This window comes from Callospermophilus lateralis, chromosome 9 (genome assembly GCF_048772815.1).
Source record: "Callospermophilus lateralis isolate mCalLat2 chromosome 9, mCalLat2.hap1, whole genome shotgun sequence".
NCBI lineage: Eukaryota > Metazoa > Chordata > Mammalia > Rodentia > Sciuridae > Callospermophilus > Callospermophilus lateralis.
The window spans coordinates 83,998,883-84,022,122 of NC_135313.1; the positions used below are offsets into that span (position 1 = coordinate 83,998,883).

A 23,240-nucleotide genomic window follows, 5' to 3' on the forward strand; every position below is an offset into this window, starting at 1 on the left:
TTCTTTTTAATATTTTTATTTTATTTTTTTAGTTGTTGATGGACCTTTATTTTATTTATGTTATTTTATAGATGGTGCTGAGAATTGAACCCAGTGCCTCACACATGCTAGGCAAGTGCTCTACACTGAGCCATAACCCCAGCCCCTACACTTCTTTTTAAATGATTACAGAATATTCCTAGTGAAAAAGTGAGAAGAACACAGAAAAGAAAAAAGAATGAAGAAAAAAAAAAGGACATATAATCATGTGAAGACAATTCCTACTAATATATATTTTACATTGGTGCTAGGGATTGAACCCAGGGCCTAGAGCATGCTAGGCAAGTACTTTGCCACTGAATCCCATCCACAGTTCCTGATAATTTAAAGTAAGTTGTTTCAGTCTTTTCTTTACATATAAATAATTACATATGTATTTTGAAACAGTTCATACTTGCAATGGTTTGATTTGTACCCCAAAGGTTATGTGTTACAACCTTAATCCTCAATGCAGCAGTGTTGAGAGGTGAGACCTTTAAGAGGTAAGTAGGTGATGAGGGCAGAGCCTGGTCTTATCCTCCAAGTGGGTTCCTAATAAAAAAATGATTTCATCCCTTTTCCCTTCTCTTCTTCCTTCTCCATTCCATCCTGCTCTGTCTCTAACCTTCCCTAAGTTTGTACATATGTGTTACTTCTACGTGTTTCACTATTATACATATCATTTTGATGGGCAATCCTGTTCAGATTCTTGCCATGTCTGTAAAAATGTTCTCAGGAGTTTTTAGTCAGATTTTTTGTTGCTGTGTCTGAAATAACTGAAAAGAACAATTTTAGAGGTGGAAAAGTTTATTTGGAGGCTCATGGTTTCAGCAGTCCAGTCCATAGACAGCCTGCTCCATTACTTGGGGCTCCAGGTGAGGCTGAATGATGTGGCAGAAAAGTATGGTAGAGGGAAGCAGCCAACATAACAGAGAAAGCTCAGCTCAGCTCATAAAATGTATTCCTCAAAGGTATGCCCCTAAAGACCCACCTCTTCTAGCCACATCCTATCTTCCTTCAGTTACCACTCAGTTAATCCCTATGAAGACATCGATTCCCTGATTGGGTGAAGGCTCTCATAACTCAAACATTTCACCTGTAAGCCATCTTGCATTGTCTCACACATGAGCCTTTTGGGGACACTTCACATCCAAATTATAACATCGGGTAAATTTCTAGATATGTAATTGCTAATACAAAAGTATGTACATTTTTAAGGCTTTTGATGCATACAGCCAAAATTCCCTATAGAAATTTTGAAGACTTCAAATTCTATCTATCATATAGGGCTTGCCTCCTCATGATCCTTAGCTGGCCTTTCATCTATACTCAAGCTTTATATCCTAAAGCATTCTTCATACAGTACTAAGTAGAAATTGCAATTTTGTGAAGGTTGTTAAATTTGTGGACTATCTTTCTTGAAGGTTGCCAGCAATATTAGAGAAAAGAAAACTTTAAAATAATTAATCTTGAAGTAACTTTTGGTGAGCTATAACATCAAAGCTAGAAACCTGAGGAAGGAGAATGCTATTTTTTTTTTTAATGTGTGATACCTTATTCTGGCCATCTGTTGAACAAATATCTGGTTCCAAATAATGTCAATTAAAATGTATGACAAATCTTAATAACATTTACTTGTGAATGTCAGTGAGACTAACATTGTGCTCTCATGTGGTTATCTTATGACAGTTGAGGTACCTCCAGACTTTACATAGATGTACAGCAGCTTTATTTTTCTATTGCTTGCTGTCTCTTCTTTTTTGTTTTTTAACCTCTCAACACCCGCGAAACAGAACACCCACTGCTAAGCAAGTATACAGAATACAGTGCTGCTTAGCACTGGGAAATTCCAGATCTGGTGCCAAGAGGTTCATAAATATAGCAATGGACTCTCTTATGTCAAAAGTGAGCACTGGTTAACAGATCAAATAGGAAGCCTTTGGGCTGCTTTGAAGTTGTTCCTCTGTGAGGGAACAGAAACCTTGTGATGATAGTTGGTATGTCAGATTCTAGAAAAGCAAACTACTTCAGTCTGCAAAGTCAACTAAAGGGAATGGTTGCTCACACAATGGTCCCGATGTCACTAACACAAGAAACATGGCAACAGGAGCAGGAATTTGGTGGCAGATGGTCAGGTCTGCAGGAAGTGTCCACCCAGCTTTGTTTGGCCCATATTCTGAAACAACTAGAATAAATACTTAGTGTCATAATTTATAAGCATATCAGTACCAATAAATCAGAATCCTGCAAACAGTCATGTTTATTATATTCTTGTTGCTTAATATTCATGACAGTAATTTATTTTTATAGTACAGTTTCACTGTCCTCTCTACCATGGCTCTGTGTTTAAGTCTGGCAAGTTGAATTAGCAGGAGTTCAGGTAACCCTTTGAAGACTGCAAAAGTTCACTAGTTAAAATGTTATATTTGCTTTAAAAATTTCCCCTTCTTTTCTCAAAAACTTTTAAACTATCAATATGAAGTCTCTGTAAATGATAAGTAATACTAATTTGACATACAGAATATATGAAGATGAGTATCTGCATAGGCCTCAGATAATAGCTGTGTAACAGAACTCATAAGATATATTGGGACCTTTGGGTTGTTTAAGGAGGAATTACATGAAACAAGCACCCCAAGGATGTTGCATTTTATATTTACCTAGTGTTGAAGATATAGAAGGGAGCAGGATATAGCTCCTACCCCAGAGGCACTTCAATCAGAATAAGAGAAGGAAAACAATATTGCAATGTTCTATATGTAGACTTATAGAATAGTGTACACTATTTTCACTCTTAAAAACTCAGTAGAGAAAATTTACAATTAATTACCAGGAAAAAAGTCACAAATATACAAGCCTGGAAAAGCAATTTTATTTTTAATATTTCCCAATTACTAGTACTCTGATGTTATGATCTATGCACATTTCTACATATTTATTGTGCATCAACAAAGATTTTAAACATACTTTTAAAAAGTGAGTAGACTTATTTTAATTATAGTTTGGATCTTTTTATTATGGATATAAAAAATTGAAATAATGGATTTATTTTATAGACTCTAAAAGTACTTTTCTGGCACAATGATATTAGAAATAAAATGCTATTTTGATGTAGTTCTACCTTTCAATTAAATACTATAGGTAATAAAAGTTGAAAGAAATTTAATTATGCTACTTTTTAGTTCACTTACTGGGAATTATAAAAAAGGATATATTATCACGTTTTTACCTATACTTAACACATTTAGACTATGAGGAGGTGTCTACTGCTAAGTTGGTTGTTTTTTTTCCTTGAAGCATTTTGCACTAACTAGGTGCTCTAAGTTAACATTCTTAAAAGATAAATTCAATGTTCTTACAAATACATTTTCATACTCTTTAACCTTCTCCATCTGCTAGGTGTGTTTGAATTTCACTGGAGCTTTATTTTATTTTAAAAAATTTGTACCAGTAACCTAGGCACAGGCATAAGAACCTTTAATGTTGCCTTGGATACAGAAAGCAATAATTGTTTTTGAATTTTTAAAATTTAAAAGAAGCCTTTCTCAACTAATAAGATTTTAAAACCATGTGGAGGAACAGAAAAAGTGATTCTTGCTCAATTCAAATTCTTATCATTGTAGTTCCTAATAATAGAGTTTGTGTACAAACAAAATCTAAATCTAATTGTCACATTTCTGAATGGGCACTTGTTATTATGTTGTCCAAGTCAGGCAAGAACTGTAGGATCATGGTTAAGAGTCACAGCTTTGAAACCTTCTACTTCTGAGTTCGAATGCCAGATTTGAAACTTCCCATCTAGTAACTTGAGGCATACTATTTAATATTGAATAGACTCAGTTTCCCAAACTGAAATAAAGGGAGCAATATTATTGACTACTAAGGCATATTACAAATGAATTTAAATGGCAAAATGTACATATAGCATTTGGCTATCTGCAGGTGAAAGTGTGGTAAGTATACTATAAATTGCAGTGGTAATTACAGTGGTAGTTCTAAAATTTACTTGTATCCCCACTACTCTATAAGTTCACAGTACAGACTTACTTTGGACATTTGTGGGAGCAGTTCCACCCTACTGAAGTACAGTGAATATTGCAGAAAGCCAGTCAAAAGAATTTTGGTGTTTCCAAATATGTATAAAATTATGTTTACACTATCATAAGTATGCAATGGCATTACATCTAAATGAACAATGTACATAACATAATTTTTTTTTCCTAAAAAAATTCTACTGAACATCTTAGTCTTCAGTTGGTCATAGTGTTTATGCTGGTAGAGGGTCTTGCCTTGATGTTGATGGATGCTGACTGAGGTGGTGATTGCTAAAGGTTCAGTTGTTTATATCAATTTCTTGAAATAAGACAATTAACTCCTTTCATGAAATATTTCTCTGCAGCATGTGATGGTTTCTGAGCATTGCATCTATAGCAAAAGTTCTTTCAAAATTTAAGTCTGGGGCCAAGGACCTGAACAGATACTTCTCAGAAGAGGACAATCAATCAATCAACAACTATATGAAAAAAATGTTCATCATCGCTAGCAATTAGAGAAATACAAATCAAAACTACTCTAAGATTTCATTTCACTCTAGTCAGAATGGCAGCTATTATAAAGACAAGTAACAATAAGTGTTGGCTAAGATGTGGGGAAAATGTACACTAATACATTGCTGGTAGTACTGCAAATTGGTGCAATCAATGTGGAAAACAGTATGAAGATTCTTTGGAAAACTAGAACCACTATTTGACCCAGCTATTTCTCTCCTTGGTCTATACTCAAAGGACTTAAAGACAGCATACTACAGGGACACAGCCACATCAATGTTTATAGCACAATTCACAATAGCTAAATTGTGGAACCAATCTAGATGCCCCTCAGTAGATGAATGGATAAAGAAATGTGGCATATATAAACAATGGAATATTACTCAGCAATAAAAGAGAATAAAATCATGGCATTTGCAGGTAAATGGATGGCATTGGAGAAGATAACACTAAATGAAGTTAGCCAATCACAGAAAAACAAATGCTGAATGTTTTCTCTGATATAAGGAGGCTGATTCATAGTGGGGTAGGGAGAGGGAGCATGGGAGGAATAGATAAACTCTAGATAGGGCAGAGGGGTGTGAGGGGAAGGGAGGGGGAAAGACGTTAGCAATGGTGGAATGTGATGGCCATCATTATCCAAAGTATACGTATGAAGACACGAATTGTGTGAACATACTTTATATACAATCAGAGATATAAAAAAATCGCACTCTTTATGTGTAATAAGAATTGTAATGCAAAAAAAGAAATAATAAAGTCTGTCCTCTCATAGCTTGTCACTACTTTATCAACTAAGTTCATAGAATACTCTTAAATCCTTTGTCTTCATTCTAATGTTTACTGTGTGTGTGCCAGGGGTAGATTTTATCTGAAGAATCTACTTTCTTTGCTCATCCATAAGAAGCAACTTCTTATCCATGAAAGCTTAATCATAAGATTGTAGCAATTCAGTCCTACTTCAGGCTTCTCTTCTAATCCCAGTACTCCTGCTATTTCTACCACATTATACTTGTTTCCATTGAAGTCTTAAACTTGTAGAAGTCATCTATGGAGATCCACTTCTTTCAAACTCCAGCTAATTTTAATATTTTGACCTTCTCCATCTAATGAATCATGAATGGTCTTAAAGGCATTTAGAATAGTGGATCATTTTCAGAAGGTTTTCAAATTACTTTGTCCAGGCCCATCAGAGTAGTCGCTATCCAGGGCAGCTATGGCCTTACAAAATGTATGTATTAAATAATAAGAAATGAAAGTCAAAATTACCCCTTGATTCATGGGCTAGAGAATGGATGTTGTGTTTACAGGCATGAAAACAGCATTAATCTCATTTCACATCTCCATCAGAACTCTTGGGTGAGTAGATGCATTGTCAATGGACACTAATGACTTGAAAGGAGTTTTTTTCCCCCTGAGCAGTTGGTTTTAATGGTGTGCTTAAAACATTTAGTAAACTATGCTATAAACATATTGTCATCATGCAGACTTTTGTTGTTTCATGTATAGAATACAGGCAGAATAGCCTTAGTGTTATTAAGGGCTCTAGAACTTTCAGAAAGACAAATGAGTATTGGCTTCAGCTTAACATAATCAGCTGCACTAGTCCACCTAATAAGAGAGCCAGCCTGTCCTTTGAAACTTTGCAACTAGGCATTGACTTCTCTTCTTTAGCTACAAAAGTCCAAGATGACATTTCTTCCAATATAAGGCTGCTTCATCTACATTGAAAATCTGCTCTTTGGTGTGGCCACCTCCATCAGTGCACTGAGCTAGTTCTGGAGAACTGGCTGCAGCTTCTCCACCAGCTGCTTCACCTTGCACTTTTATGTGATGGATATGGTTTTTTTCCCTTAAACCTCATGAAACAACTTCTGTCAACTTCCAACTTTTCTTCTGCAGCTTCCTCCTCTCTCTCAGCCTCCATAGAATTATAGAGAAGGCTGTGCTGTGTTATAAGTGATTAATCTTCTATGCAGACCACAGTAACTTTCTCCACTTGAGCATAAGCCTGTTTCACTTTCTTAGCATTCCTGTCTTCAGTGGAATCATACCTCTGATTTCCTTCAGGAACTTTTCCTTTGCATTCACAACTCAGCTAACCTTTTGGCACAGGAGGCTTACATTTCAGTCTATCTTTTTATTCGGCCTGGCTTCCTCAATAAATTTCATCATTTGTAGGTTTTGATTTAAAATGAGAGACCTATGACTCTTTCACTTAAGCACATAGAGGTCACCGAAGAGTTATCAATTGACCCAATTTTAATATTATTCTGTCTTAAGAAATAGGGAGATATCCAAGAGGAAGAGAGATGAAGCAGCAGCTAATTGGTACAGCAGTCAATATGCACATTTATTTAGCTGACAATTTTATGTGGGTGCAACTTGTGGTGCTCCCAAATAATTGCAATAGTAATATCAAAGATCACAAATCACAGGTCATGATAATGGATAGATATAATAAGAAAGCATGAAATAATATGAAAATTTCCAAAATAATGGCCCAGAGACATGAATAGAGCACATGGTTTTTTAAAGATGGAGTTAGTAGACTTGGATGATACAAGGAGCCTTAAACTTTTAATTTGTAAAACATGCAGTATCCCAGGACGAATAAAATGAATTATGTCTATGATTCAAAATATTGTTCGAAATTTTAGAAAACTCTATTTTGTACATTTGGAAAGCCTCTTTACAATTTTTCCTCCTGGCACTGCCTTTGAAGTTCTTCCTGAACCATTGTGAACCGTTATCTCTAATTGCTCTATCATTGCCAATGGCCATACAAGGTCTAGACACACTGCTCAGGTTTGTAAATGCCACAATAGTAGGAGGAAAGTTGAATGATAAGATGAAAGAGTTATAGTTAAAGACTCGGTTTTGGTCCTAGTTCTAGTTGTTATGAGATGCAGGTGAGATGAGTCTTCTGAATATGAAAATCTTAAAGCAAAACTCTCCTGTTGTGTCATTGTCATGGCAAGCTGGGCTCAGGAGAAGAATGCCACAGGCTTGCAGGCACATTTCTGCATGTGAACTTCAAAATGTATAAACAGTATGAAAGAGAAATGTATAAAGGTGACACCTGGGACTACAAATTCAATTTCAGAGTCCAATAATATAATTTAAAAATATTAATAAAGAGATGATTAAATCTTGTATTGCAGTAATAGGAAGATATTGCCAGAATAAAGGGGAAAACTATCTTGCACTGATAAAGTTCCACATCTAAAACATTCCATTGAAGTATTATTTCTGCTGTAGAGTACATGTCTCCTAAATTCATATGGTGAAGCCTAAGTCCCCAGTGTCATAGTACTTGGCAGTGGGACTTTGGGAGGTAATTAGGTTTAGTTGATTTTATGAGCAATCCAAGGCCCTTATCCAAGCCTGATAATTTTGGTGTCCTGATCTTAGGTTTCCAGCCTCCAAAACTATGAGAAATAAATTTCTGATGCTTAAGATAAGTCTCTGCTATTTTTTCATGACAGCTCAAAACTAAGAAAATTTCCAAACTTTAGAAAAGCCACCTTAGAGGAGGTTGATAAAGCATCTGGAAACCTTGATTCATAAGAAATATATTCAGAGAGCAGGGAAAGAAAGGAGAACATTGGATACTAGGTAGAGTGAGAGAAAGATGCTGCTTTAAGGCTCATATTGACCAGTGTGGTTTTCTAGCAATACTCCAGCTGGTCTGATTTTGCTCTTGGGGTGCTTTCTGTTCTGCTCATGATGTTCCTTGTTCATCCAGGGGTCCAGCTTTCAGAATCTCTGAGCATCACAGACCTGAGTACCATAGACAGCAGCTTCTCAAGTCCTTCTGGTTATAGTATATGCTTAAGATCATCCCATTTTTTTTAGCCAATTCTTCTTAGAATACTTCATAACACAGTACAAAGAAATAGATCTTTCTGAAGATAGTGGTTCCTTCTTAGATGTCAATTAGACATTCAGAGAATAATCCACAAAAGGTATCAAGAGACAAACTTACCATTGTGCTTAGAGTTAGGGGCCTGGAGGAGGAGCTCAATAGATTGCTGTTTTCATTTGTTGGTAAGATAGTATCCACCTGCAACTAGCAGGACAGATGGCACTAATTATGTCTGCCCATCCGTTACTTGGCAGAGGAATAGCTTTGAGATCTGAAAGGGTCAATCTTTCACCTGCTGGACTCTGAGGGTGAGAAGAAAAAGAGAAAGGGGCCAAGAGCTGATTGTCTGGTTAGACACTAATCATGGACTCAAGGCCTTAGGCATTTGACCTTTCAGAATAGCAATTAAAAAAAAAAAAAGGTGTTATACAAAATGAAATTGTGGGAAAAGTAGGGGGAACTGCACATATAAATGGAATTATAATTCAATAAATAAAAGGATGAAAATCTCTTATCTATTCAATATTATTTTTATAGTTCATAGATTTTTTAAAAAATGTGTTTATTTTCCTCATTCCATGTATATTGCTCTTACTCCAAAAACACTGCTGAATAGTGAATAGTGAATCCATTTTCCAAAGTGTTTCTGTTTTCCAAAGTGTAGGTAGAAAATGTCTGAGTCAATCCTTAGGGGAAAATTCCATTCTCCAAACCACCTGGCAATTCTCAATATGGATATTCTGCTGTACCAACATGAGAAGAATTCCCCCCGGGAAATTTATAGTACTCTGCAGCATCACATCTAAGGTTTAACGCTTCAGAACAATGGAGAGTGAGCTAGATGAAGAAATACCACACTTCAAGGGTTCATTTAATGGTTCTAGAAGTTATTCAAACAAAATTATTTTATTGATAGAGTGGTGGAGGGCTAGAGTTAGAACCAATACTTAAGTAAATGTGACTGAGCAAGTGACTGAGCATGAAAAAGAGTGACAGAGAACAGGTCTTTGGGGGAAAAAATAGTGAACTCTTTTGGTGAACAAGTAAATGCATGTGTGTGTCTGCCTGTCCTTGTGTCTATGTGTGTACATACAAGAGGGTTCTTTGTTAAATGTGGATTAGTTGACAGTGCTTGGAACCATTTTTATCTATGAGATAGATTCGCAATGTTACATGTATCTTCAAAGGCTGGTGCATAGCCTTCCCTACCTCCTCACCTACCACCTACCTGTGAGTTTATGACTTTCACAAGATGAAATAGCAGGATACATTCTTAGCAAAGCAGCTAATTTTCCAATTGGGATGACATTGCTTTGGGGTTGTCTCATTGGATGATACTTTGAGGATCACAGGTTTGTTAATATTTAATAGAGGCAAGGCAGCCTCAAATTTGAAAGACTATAAATAGCTTTTGGGTTATAATTAAGAGGTAAGTTCTCTAGAAAAGGTCAGGTTTTAGACTAGCAAGTGGGGTTGGTCTCCTGCAAAACAAAGAGAAATCTCACTAGATGAAGAAATAAAATGGGATTTTCTGGATTGTGAAGTAAGAGAATATCTTACAATATCATCTTAATCATCTACAGACAAAATATTAAAGCAGGGACTGGGGTTGTAGCTCAGTTGGTAGAGTGTTTGCCTTGCATATGTGAGGCACTGGGTTCCATCCTCAGCACCACATAAAAACAAATAAATAAAATAAAGGTATTGTATCTGTCTATAACTAAAAATATTAAAGCAGAATAGAGATGGATACATATATGTATCATTCGAGATAGCTTTAATGGAGAAGAGGAAAGACTAATAAGAATAGACTGAAATGTCCTCTGAGACCAGCCTATCTAAAAGATAGTCTGGTTATATTCTGATGTAATAATACTAGCTAGCATTTACTGAATATTTTGTGCCAGGAGCTCCACACATAAGATTAGCATTTCATGAAATTATTTAAAAATCTTCATGGGGAAGATACTATTTTTCCATCTATTTTATAGGTGTGGAAATGGGAGGCCTAGAGAGATTAAGAATTTGTTCAATCTTACATTAGTACATGATGGAGTCATAATTTGAATAGAGGTGGTGGTGTGTGATCAGGTAGGAACCTTAGCTTTGATGATGAGAGTAGACATCACTGAGAAGTTGGCATGTGAGTGGAAATCTGGGGAGGTGAGTTTCAGTAGAAGTATGAGGCAAGGACTCTCAGTGTGCCTGCAGTATTCAAAGAAGAGACGGATGCCCATTGGGCTGGGATGTGAAGGGGCAAGGCAGGGTGCTTAGGAAAACCAGATCACATAGGACTTTGAAGACCTCGAAAATAATTTGGCTTTTATTCAAAACAAAACAAAGCCAGTTATAATCTGGATTGGGTGGGAGAAAAATGTTACTGGGGAAATAGGAGAGACAGATGTGGCCATAGTCAGAGTTGGGACTGGGTGGGTGGAAGACTTTTCAGAAGGTCCATCAGTGGTGATCACAGTGCAGAGTGAACTAAAGAATGTGAAATGAGGCAGGAGCCTCAGTGTGGAATGAAAGGCCACAAACCCTCAATTTCATTAGGATCTTTTGAGGCAGTGAAAACCAGCCACTCAAATCCACTATTAAAGGAATGGGTCAAGATAACTGTTTTCCACTGAGGTATTGAGAGGAAATTCTGCATTTTGTTATCTGTTTTTTAAAAGGATGTCTACTCAGTAGGAGTAGGGATGCTCAGGAAGCTGACTCATGAAGGCTGCCTGGCTGATTGCTCAGCTTGAAATGTTTATTGCTTTGAAAAAGTGACCTCTTAAGGATATGGAAGAAAGGAGTGCAAGTAAAATAGAAGTTTAAAGGAAAAGCAAAAAGACAAGCAGCACATTTTCTAGTGGAGCTGATGTCTTACCACTCAATTAATTTCAGAGTCAAGGCTCAATTTTAATTCTGAATCACCGTCTGGCTTTACATATAAAGGACTTTTTATTAAGCCAAAGTAAGTAGATAGAGGTCCAGTTGTTTATTCTCTAGCACTAAACCATTCCTACAGAGAGACACCTGTGTAAGCCATTTGGCTGTAGTCAACTATTTTTCTACATTTTAATTATGAATATAATTAGAATGAGTTAAGAGACAGGCTAGGCATCAGCCATAAAATTTCCAGTTTGTGCACACACACACACACACACACACACACACACACACACAGAAATTAAAAAGCAACCCCAATGAAAAGCCTACCAAGTCTGTGAGAATGTTAGCTTGCCATGAAAACTAAGGGAATCCCTGTAAAATTTACCTTTACTTCAATTTCCAATTTCATTGAAGTTGTACAATAAAGAATTATTTTCATATTATATTATTTTTACATCTTTTGCTTCTTTATGGTAAAACTTTAAACCCTGGTTTTACTTTCTCTGGTTGTAAAACAATTGTTCACTATCATGCTTTCATGTTTAGTAACTGCTTCAAGTGAAGTGCCTTGCAAGCTCTGTTTTTTTTCTCTCAAAAAGTGTCATCACAGAGTTGATGATGCATCAGAAATAGCTTGACCAAAGGGCATAAAGTCAAGAGTGAAGAAAATATCTGCAAATACACTTGGCTGGCTTTTTTCTCCAATTACCTGCTAAAAGTGTACTGTATAGGCAAATAATAATGACATGATGGCCATAGGTGGAAAACAAAACAAAAGAACATGTAATAGGTACTTTCTGCCCCAGGGTAATGCCTTCAATTTCAATCATTTTAGGGTGATTATGGTGTGAGTATGAGTTGTGTTTACAGACTAGGCTTGACGCCCACTTGACCTTTGATGATTAATAGCCTGAATTTTAGTGTGAACATACACATACATATACACATATATAATATATAAATAAACAACATAAATAACATTTCTTTACATATTATATGTATATACAATATTTACTTGAGGAAATTGGAAATAATGCCAAAAGGGATTACATTGGAACCATAAGGTTGTCTTGATCAGGAATTAGCATTCATTTCATTTCCATCATGGAAAATATATAGAACCTTGCTTAGGGGTAGAAGAAAGAGTCATTATTTTTACTCACAGAAGGCAACTTTGGAAAAGTACAATTCAACAATATCACAAGTACAAACACACATGGTCTAGTGTGAGTACAAAAGAGCTGAGATACAGACTATCACCAAATAAAATGACTGGAGTTCTTCAAAAGGTGAGGTTTGGTTTAGCTTTGAATCAAATCTCTTAATCTTTTCTCTCACAAATAATAGGAGTAAATACATGCATGAGGTCATTCCTTTCATCTACTGATCAATATATAGTTTCAGTATCATCTCAACAGGGATGATCGGTTTGATTTGAGAGAAGGGAAATGAAAATAGTGGATTAACAACAGCATTTGTGACTTGGAGGTGTACCAGGTGCTATCTGTATAAAATAACAGAGAGAAAAACATTGTGACTGAAAGAATAAAGAACCCTAAAGGATAATTTAAAGGATAATTTAATCTTGAGATTACCCTGAATTATGTGAGTGAACCAAATGTAATGGCAAGTGTCTTCAAAAGTAGAAAACAAAGACAAAATGTGTCATAGCAGGGTACAACTATGGAAGAGGTAAGAATGATGTGATAGATGAGAAGGACATAATCGGCCATTGTTAGCTATGAAGGTGGAAGAAGGGACCCACTATCACAAGAATGTGAGCAGAAGTCACAAGGGCAAGTAAACGGATTCTCCCCTAGAGCCTCCAGAAAGGAATGCAATTTCACCAACAATTGGACTTGTGAAAACTGTCAGATTTTTATCCTATAGAACTGTGGTGCTCATTTGTTATGGCAGAAAAAGGAAACTAATGTACAAGCCCTCCAGGAAACAGTGTCTCTACCTCAGAAGTCTGAAAGAAGTCTCTGGCCAGCCACCCCAAAGCAGTCCTGGAGGTAACCATTCCAATATGAATGATGCAGAGAAAAGGCTCTAGAAAGGAGGCATCTTGAAAAAATGAGACAAAAGAATATAGTCTCTGGAAAGAGTGAGGACATGGGGGGGCGGGGAGCAGAGAAAGGAAGAACAATTACAAACGCCAGGAAAAATAAATTTTAAAAAGTCTACCCAAGAGAATCATGATAATCATGATTTAACTACAAAGGGAACCCAATGTAGCCAAAAATTTAAGAAATTTTTGAAGAGTAACAAAGAGATTATAATTAACCTTGTGAGGACTATTTTTTGGAAAGTGAAGGAGTTGTGACAGTGAACTCTAAAGAAGAAATCTTTGCAAAACCACTGGTACAGGAAGTGAACAATGCTTCTAAAGCCATATTAATGCAAATGTAAGTATTGTTATTATTTTTATAATTGGACAAATTATTGAATACTTATGACAACCATTAATATGTAAAGGAGTTAATGACCAATATTTTTGTGAATGAAGAGAAAAAGAGATGGACAGGGTGTAAAGAAGAATATGCTCACCTTATGAAGGAAAGAGTTAGCAGATATTGTAGGTTGTTGGTGAAGTAAGAAATAAAGTTTAAGCATATTATTTAACTTCCAAATATAATAGCAACATGATGATCAAATACTGGGAGAATATTTAATTTCAGATGATAAAAGATATTATCTATGATTGACAAGTCAAAAGTAGAAATATTATCTAGAGTTAGGAAAGTAATCACCAGAAGAAACAAACATTGACAGGGTTAAATAAGAATTCCTCTCTTGAACAGGCCTGGGCATCTGAAGTGTTCAGGTCCAATCAAAGTTTTTCATCATAAACTTTTCTGTAAGACTTGTTTTCTTTGAAGATTATAATTAGATACTAGTAAAAAGTTGTAATAAAATGGCACTAATAAAATTAAGCCTATAATTGGTGCTCATATGAAACAGGAAAATAACACTGTGATATCATAATGAATTTTAAAATTGATTAGAAAAAAGTGTTAAGAATGTTCTCAGAGAAGGTAACATTTAAAAAATTGAATGATTTTAATATCTAATAAAACATACTGAAACTTTGCTTACTCTTGGAAAGTTCTATCTTATTTCTAAACTAAAACTACAATACTAAAATTTCTGACCTTTAATTTAATTCTAACTTCAGTTTTAAAAAGTAGAAATAATTGATTGTTATCTTATATATTGATGATTTAGGACATAAAAGTCTAATAAAGGACAATGTAACAGATATTTGGCAACAGGTTGGTAGTTATTCATCTTCATCAAGGCAACTTAAAAAGATGGAAAGTTATTTGTATTTTAGTGTGGAGTTAAATGCTAAATCTAATATTTTGAGCTATGTAAACTTGGGGCTCTTCTGAAAAACTGATTTCTCTTAAAATCAATCAAAAAGCACCTAACGTAGGAGGATATGGCAAGAAAATGTTTTCTTATTTAATTCTTATAGTAACTGTTAGAGCTAGAAGTTATTTTCCTCATGATCTTTCTACTTCTTCAGTAACTCATGCTTTGTTATTTTGAAGATTCCATGAGACAACGAACAGAAATGTCAATGAGTGTTTTCTCCTCTCCTTTTCTTTCCCAGAAACTTTGGGAAAATACAGACATTAAAATAAAACAAAACAAAAAAAGACACTGCTTGTTGTCTCTTTTCTTTTGATCTGTAGCTTTATCAGATTGAAAAAGATGGGAATAGAAATAAACAGTACATTTCCTAGGATTTAGGTCTACTGGAAATGTCCAGACCCCCTGCAGGCCTGTAGCCACAAGACTGCACCACCTATCATAAAACTCTATAACTGTGTTTTTCTACCAAGGTTACATTCACTGTACTAATAATGCCTTCAGCAAAAGTCATTTCCAGGGAATTGAGTCCTTGTAGTCAGTGGGTTAAATTCCCACAAAATAACCTGCAGGTGACCTAGTAGCATTGACCTCAACTATAGAATTACAGATCAATAGCTTCAGTATTAGATTCTGAAATATAAAAAACAGAATCTAGTGTTTTTGTTACCCAATGAGTATTATCAGACAGGGGATCACTATGGCAATTGCAGGTTCTTATGATATTAATGTTTGTTTTTGGTCCAAAAAGAAACTGTTTTAAAAAGTAAATGCCTTCTGTTCACTCTTCTTGGAATACTAAATAATGATTTTCAAACATGTAATAGGAATTAAAAGCAATTCAAACAGCAGAAGTGGTCACTAATTGCTTGTTGTAGAAATAACATTTCTTCCTCAGAGGCAAAGTATTCCAGTTGGACATAAACCTCCTTTTGGTCTATTCATCTTTTGACTTTGCCCATGAAAGGGTAATACATTTCTCAATTAGGGGCAAATTGAAACTGTGATCCATCATAAACTTGATTTGGGGGTAGTTGAATAGAAAAGGGAAATAACATTATGAAATCATGAACCATGACATTGACAGGCATGGTTTTTGCTCATGTCTAACCAAACAACAAAAACCATTTAAGTATTTACACCAACAGGATCTTAATTTGATGCAGAGAACTAGTTACTCAAGTGATGAAGAAACTGAGATAGAAGTAAGAAAACTAAGAAATTAGCCACAGTAGGAAGCCACTGCCTCCTTTAGGCTAGAAAGGAAAAGAGGGTCTGTATCATTACAGCAAACCTGAAACCAGAGTAGGTCTGTTCAGGCAAAGCAAGAGTCATGGAGGAGTTGGAACCTCAGGTAGAAGAGCAACCTGTGACAGACAGGTGGGTGAATACAGGCGTAAGGGAAGAACTAATAAATCAGCCAGACTTTGCTTCTCCCTCCAACTATTATATCCTGCCAGTGACTTCCATTGGCTTTCATAGCTGGAAGCCAATCCCTAAGTGCACCTGTGAAATTCAGCCAGTGAAGTTCAACCCTCTGGTATAGCATACAGAAAACAAGGACCAGGAAAGAGACCAGACTTAGCATACATTGTCATATCCTGTGAATTTACTAAACAAACTTACCCTTCATCCTAATAAAGCCAAGAACTAATGATCAAATTGGTGATGTTCTCATTATATTTATTCCATAAGAGAATGTGGTCTGAGATAAAGTCCTGGACTCCTCTGGGTCTGGATACAAATGTTTTTATTTTTTGAAAGATTTTTTAGCTTAACTAGTGCTCAAGGGAGCAAAAGTGCCTCCTATGGTGTGATTTTTAGCCATTGCTAAGGATCTAGGTGCTATTCTTCCATTGCTTCAAGATATTTAAATATGAATTACAATCTAGAATGAACCCTGAGTTTAGAACACTAGAACCAGCTTCAAGATTATGCCAAAAATAAATGGGTTAGTATATGTCTCTGGCCAACATTCTAACATATTGCCCGCATTACCCTGTTGGTTCACCCATCCATTTTACATATTAAGAAATCAGGATATTTTGCTCTTCTGAGTTAGTTTAGGAAAGGTTGCTGAGTTTTAATCTTTTTGTCTTGCTATTAAAAAATACCATAAACTGCACAGATTATAAACAGTAGAAATTTATTTCTCACAATTCTAGTGGCTGAGAATTCTACCATCAAGGCACCAACAGATTCAGGGTCTGGTGAGGGCCCATTCTGGTTCATAGATGGCAACTTTTAGCAGTGTTCTCACATGGTGGAAGACGTTGTGGATCACTCTTGGATATCTTCATAAGGACACTAATCCCATCACCAGTGTTCCACCCTCATGACCTAATCACCTTTCAAAAGTCCCACTTCCAATGCCATCACCCTGAAGATTAGAATTTCCAAATGTGAATTTTGATGGAACACAAATATTCCAACAATATCCCCCATTTCTCCTTGTCTTGAACAATGAAAGGAAAACTTTCCTGTCTCTTCTCTTTTGGGTTACTTTTCCAAACACAGTTCCCCTGGACAAACACAATTAGCACCTGCACATCATCTTACATTTTAAAAGGAGTTTCCTAAGCACTATCTCATTCATCCTCACCATAACCCATTCTGTAAGAGTCAGCAGAAGCACTTGCTAAAGCCCTGGATCCCAAGCATGCAGTCTGCCTCACCTCTGCTGTATTCAGTTCTGACCATGTTTGCATCTCTGAAATTCTGTCCAAATTGGATTTAAGTCTAGGATATCTCAGAAATCATTCTACTCTTTATGTCAATTCAAAAGTCACAACCTCACCTGAGTTTTGAGGGCCTGATTTCCTTTCTCTTAAGCTAAGGGAATGGCTTGATTACTATTTTTGAAATCAGTTGAACTAGAGGAAATTTAAGTGATGGGTATCCTACAACAAAGCCCACGAATCAGCATACATAGCAAGTATGTTTCCAAAGGAAATAATTCTCACTTGAAAGTATGAAGTTTAAGATGACATTATATCATTAAATAAACACAGAGTAGGTGCCTGAATGCAAATCACTCTAATTTCCCACCAAAATGTTTTCCTGGTGTGAATGATCCTCCAGGCTTGCGTATGTCAAGACAGAATATCCAAATAAGTTATTATGAAATGCATGCTTGCCTACTTTTCTTTATTCCTCCTCTTTTTATGACGTTAAGAGAACCTGAGAACTATAAAACTTCACTCACCTTGAGAAGTTGACTATATTTATTTATGAAATGCAAAGTCATAATTAGTGATAAGAGCTCCCCCTCTTGCCAGACCCATTATGAGAAGACTGTTATTACATTAAACAACAGTGACAGCAACAACCAAAGATGCAATTGTGAGCAGGCAACAAAAGAAAGACCATGGGAGAAAACCCTCTTCTTTAGTCCTCTTGATTCACTTTACCAGAGCTTTAAACAAGTGTGAAGACTTTTGCGAGTGAAAATCAAAATGAAGGGACATGTTGAGAAACTGTTCTCCAATATGGGCCCCTAAATCCCCACTCTCACTCCTGGGAACCCTGCACACACAGTCATCCAAGATTAGACCTCCTAAGTCGAACATTTTTTCTTGGAGATTTTTCTTGTTGGGACTTTAATTAAGCTCCTGCCAGGCTTGCAAGCTTTTTAATTTTACCTTTCTTTCTTCTTTCTTCCTCTTTCCTCCTTATATCAGCTAGCTTGCCAGGAAACTTTTTCCAAGCTGTCACAATTATAGTAAATGTACCCTAAGATATTAAATTTAGAGATGTACTAGTATTTGCTTTTCAAGGATCTATAGCAGAAGTTTTCTTGCATATGGAAAAGATCTTCATTTATTGATTCAATTATTTGTTTATTCTTATTTGTGTGTCTATTTTATAAATCAGAAAATAATAGCAAGGGAGTCTTTACAGAGTGTACAATTGCTATTGGTTAGTAAGTGATCTAATTCACTCTCCCCTAAGTCACCCATTAAACAGAAGAAACACACCACCACTTAATTTGGTTTTCACAGTGCTCATAAGCAAACTGCAGCTATTTACTAGACTGAACCAAGGGAACATGGTGTCTCACTTGATGATTTAACACATATTTAATGATGTAATATTTAATTAGTTATGTTCTTTTATAAGACCCCTTTGTCTGCATACTCATTGGAATTCTGAAAGTATAAAGGCAGGAGCCAGTGCAAATGGTGACCTCTTTACAACAGATTCCATGAGATGTTACTTTCATTAGAGTAAATATAGTTAAATTTGGTTACTCTAAATATCTTAGATGCTATCTTCTTTTTTTTTTTTCTGAATGATATCTTTTGTAAAAAATTCAAATAATATTACTGGGTCAGAAATAAGACAAGCTGTCAAAAACACAGAATTTAAAATGAGAGACAAGGAGCATTGGGAACATTATCTGTTCTCCTTCGTTTTTATGATCATTATTCTTATTATTTACTTAATAATTCCATGATGACAGGCTATTCTGATGACTGCTTCTTTCTGAGAGGTACTTACTGATCGCCTCCACAAATGGCTCAAAGAAACTGTAGGGGAAGAGCGGCTCAGGCAGCTCCCGGAAAAACATCTTCAGTGCTCCGGTGACAACGTGGATGTCCTCCCACTGGCTGTCGTCCAAATTCAGCTTCTCTTCTGGGAAAACACGAGGAGAAATGGAACAACTGGTTTTAATGAAACAATTACAAGACACTAATTATTATGTTAATGTTTGCCTACTATCATCAGCAACCGTTAACAGCCTTCTGCACCTAGAGGTTTGGTACTGTGCGTGGTTTTCTTTCTTTCTTTTTTTTTTTTTTCCCTCCCCTTTTTCCGTAGGAAGGGAACATTTTCAATGGAATACCATCTGTAGGAATGCAGCTAACAAAAAACAAGACACACAAAGAGACAGTGCCATTGACACAGTATGTCAGATACATTTATTCCCATAATGCATCAGTATGAAAATTAGCATCACAGCTCAACATGATTCAAAGCTATTTGGTTTTGAGGCTGAGGGGCTAAGAGTTGCCAATGATGGCCGGCTCAAGGGACCGGCCTAAAGGCCTTGCTGAGCCAACAGGAGACATATGCTAAACATGGCAATAGAAAATGAGTTATTGCTTTACATGTGTTAGCCTTGCTATGTACAAGGGAATAATGGGTAACACTTTTTTTTTCCCTTTTTTTGCCTGAATATAAAGTCAGCAAGGAATAGAATGCTGAGTGAGAAAGGATATTAATTCCTTCTTACTGCTTCAAAAATATCTTTTTTTTTTCAGTTTTCATCTCAGTGAGGAGAATGTGCCCAGCAACAATATTAGACAGACCCCTGTTGGCCTACGTAGGCTATGCAAAGCTGTCAAAAATGATAACACACTGAAGACAAACCACAAGTGCTTACCAACTCTTTAGAAACAAGAGAAGTCTTTGCTTGGGAGGTGTGAGTTGAGACGCTGAAATACTAAAGAAAGTAACTGCCAGAATGAAGGTTTTAGTTGAAATAAAATGTGCTAGGCAGTTGTTATCTTCCTTTCCCCCAGCAATCTGAAAGTCTGGAAGCATTTTCTTGAAGAAAAGGACGTATTTGTGTTGGAGAGTGACACCTTTACATACAATTAAAAGAAAGCAAGACAAAGGTATTGCTGTTGATCCCTAGGATTTGTCTTTCTGAATGTGCAACATGGAAAATGTTTTAGATACTGGGCTTAAAGAAAACAAAAATTAATTGTTTGATACAATCTGGGGGTTAACTGAAAAGCTGAGAATCCTGCAAGAACTTAACAGGTATATGATCAACTAGAATTTTGTTTCTTTACTGATGTCTTGGGCTCACAGTCACATGCCTCCTCCGTGTCAGTTTCATGAATGCTGAGGAGTATTTCTCACCAAAAAATGTAAGGAAAGCCGAGAATTGTCACTGTAGGGATTCTCTGCATGAGCTGTTTTGCTAATAATGTTCATACCCTTTTAAAAATATTAGCCCAAATCTCTCTCAGATCTTTTATTTTTTTCTAATGGGCTATTATTTTTAGGACTAGTAAGTGATGTTCCTGTATAATAATATATTGAGGGCAAAAAAGAGAAATTAGGTGGATCTGTTTATGTCAGATGGACTATTTTCTTCTTCTTTTTCATTCCTACCTCGATCATAACACAATAATACGATCCACAAGAAAATCAGCAGAGGAGACCTTCTTTCTGCCCTGCAATCATTTTTGATTGATTGTAGTTCAACAATTAGTCTTTTATTTGGCTACACACTATTGAAATAGGCCGACAGCATCTTAGCAGGCCAGCTTTAAACAGTCAACTGTTAACAATAGCATCAAAAAGGGAGACCTGATGGGGTTTACTGTCACTTTAAAGAACGGGGTTTTCACATTGTTGAAATCTGTCAGATATTTTGAAATGTCCCTCTCACTATGGTGCCACACCCCCTGCGTGCCCTTATAATAAAATTGGTTTTACTCCTGATTAAATCATTTTCTCCCTACCCACTACCATACTTCTCATAATGGACCTGTGCGCTCTACAGCTGGTGTTCTTCCCATGGTACCAATTCTTACTTTATCTTTTAAGCACTTTGCTGCTAAGATCTCATGCAGAGTGCTTATGTTTTGTTAAGAGCTTCATTCTTAGAGAAATAGCTTAACACATGTTCTAAAAATGTTGTACAACTTATTGCTTAAAACACATTTAGAAAATGTATAAGTACTGTAGCTTTGGCACTGAACTTTAAGTGGAAACCTAAACATACACGCACACACATACACACAATCGAAAATATACAACTATCGCTATCAAAAATTTATCTGAAAAGTCCAACAGGAAATGACATTGGGTGCATAGGTTTGAGATTGCTAAAGGGGTAATAAGGAATGATTTTATCTTAAGAAACCACCACTGGCAACAAATAAATAGAGAAATACAGTAGTTTGCTATCAAATGGGAAAATCTATCTGAAAAACATGAGAAAAGCACAAGGAAACATACATATTCACTATGGTGGGGAAGGTGAATCAAGTCCAAAAGGCAAAATATATTAGGGACTCAAGCAATGGAAACCCCCAGCAAACATCATAAACCATCCTGGTTATTTTATAGGATTTATCTCAGTGTGATGCAATTTTTCATATGAGATCACCAAAAACCATTACATACCAGAGTCCAATACTGGGAAGAAGTCTGGTTGAATGAAGACATGTAGTCATCTTTACTAAGTCTCAAGATCTGTCCTGGATTCTCCTGGTGCTCTAATTTTAGGCTATCTGAAATTAACTTTGGTCATGGATTTTGGGTTAAAGCACATAAACAGAATAGATACGTGAAGCTCCAAATTCAAATCCTTTGTGATTTTTATGAGATCACAAAAATATACCTAAAAGTTGTGTCCATATAAGCCTGTCTTAAAAAGTGCTCTTTCATGAAGAGTTTTTAGTACATTTTACTTACTTATTTTTTGAGTGAACTCTCTCTATATAAGTAATAATATATATATTATAGGTATGTGAAAGAAAAAAGTTGACTACAGCTATTAGGAACAATTTTTCTTACCAAGGAGAACTAAAAAATAGATCTTTGATAGCTATAGAAAGTCAATGGTAGTTTCCAAGGATAAAAGGAGCATGACTAGGAATTTAAGCACCACTTTCTTCTTGCATTATATATTGCTCTATAGAGGGCATAGCACCATATACTTTAAAAAGGTACAGCTGTCAAGGTTGCTTGATTTGTCCAGAGGAGGGAGCATCACTGGGAGCTAAAAAAGATTACTAAAGTGAATATTGATGAACTTATAGACATTTTATATCTTATATCTGTCCTCTACAATTTTATTCTGTCGACTTGGAGCATGAGCAGAGACAAACTAAAAGAGCAAACAAATCACCCTAAAAATGCACACCATGCCTTTTATGGACTGAATTACGTCTCCCACCAATCCACAACATCATATACTGAAATATTGAACCCTACTATCTCATGATGTGACTATTTGCAGATAAGGCCTTTAAAGAGAAAATTAAGGTAAAATAAGGTCAAAGGGGGCCCAATCCAATACTACTGGTGTCCTTATAAGAAAAAACTAGGATATACGAGAAATCCACTTTTGTCTTTCCTCTTTGATATATCTACAATTTATATAGAAAGCAAGCCAACACAGGATGCCAAAATATCCCATCAAACATTAAGATATAATACAGTCTTTCTTTGCCTTTTTTTTTTTTGTACTGAGGATTGAACTCAGGAGCACTCAACCACTGAGCCACATCCTCAGCCCTTTTCTCAAATTTTATTTAGAGACAGGGTCTCACTGAGTTGCTAAGTGCCTCGCTAAGTTGTTGAGTCTGCTTTTGAATTTGCAATCCTCTTGCTTCAGCCATCCAAGCCACTGGGATTACAGGCATGCTCAACCATGCCCCGCTCTTTACCCTTTAAAAAAAATGCTTTAAATATTTTGAAAGTTTTTGTAATTTCCTTAATTTTTTTTCCTCTTTCCTCTTCAAGGAGGCCACACACACACACACACACACACACACAAAAAAAAAAAAAAAAAAAAACGGGCT

At 36.0% G+C, this 23,240-nt stretch overlaps 1 protein-coding gene across 2 annotated transcripts in view; it reads right to left on the reverse strand.

Moving 5' to 3' along the window:
* Arhgap15 (Rho GTPase activating protein 15) overlaps positions 1-23,240 on the reverse strand; it is a 599,265-nt gene that overhangs the window by 113,222 nt on the left and 462,803 nt on the right. For both annotated transcript variants that reach the window (XM_076866113.2, XM_076866112.2), the window contains one exon: positions 19,192-19,326. In XM_076866113.2, the coding sequence (XP_076722228.2) occupies positions 19,192-19,326 (135 nt within the window). The remainder of the gene's footprint in view (positions 1-19,191; positions 19,327-23,240) is intronic.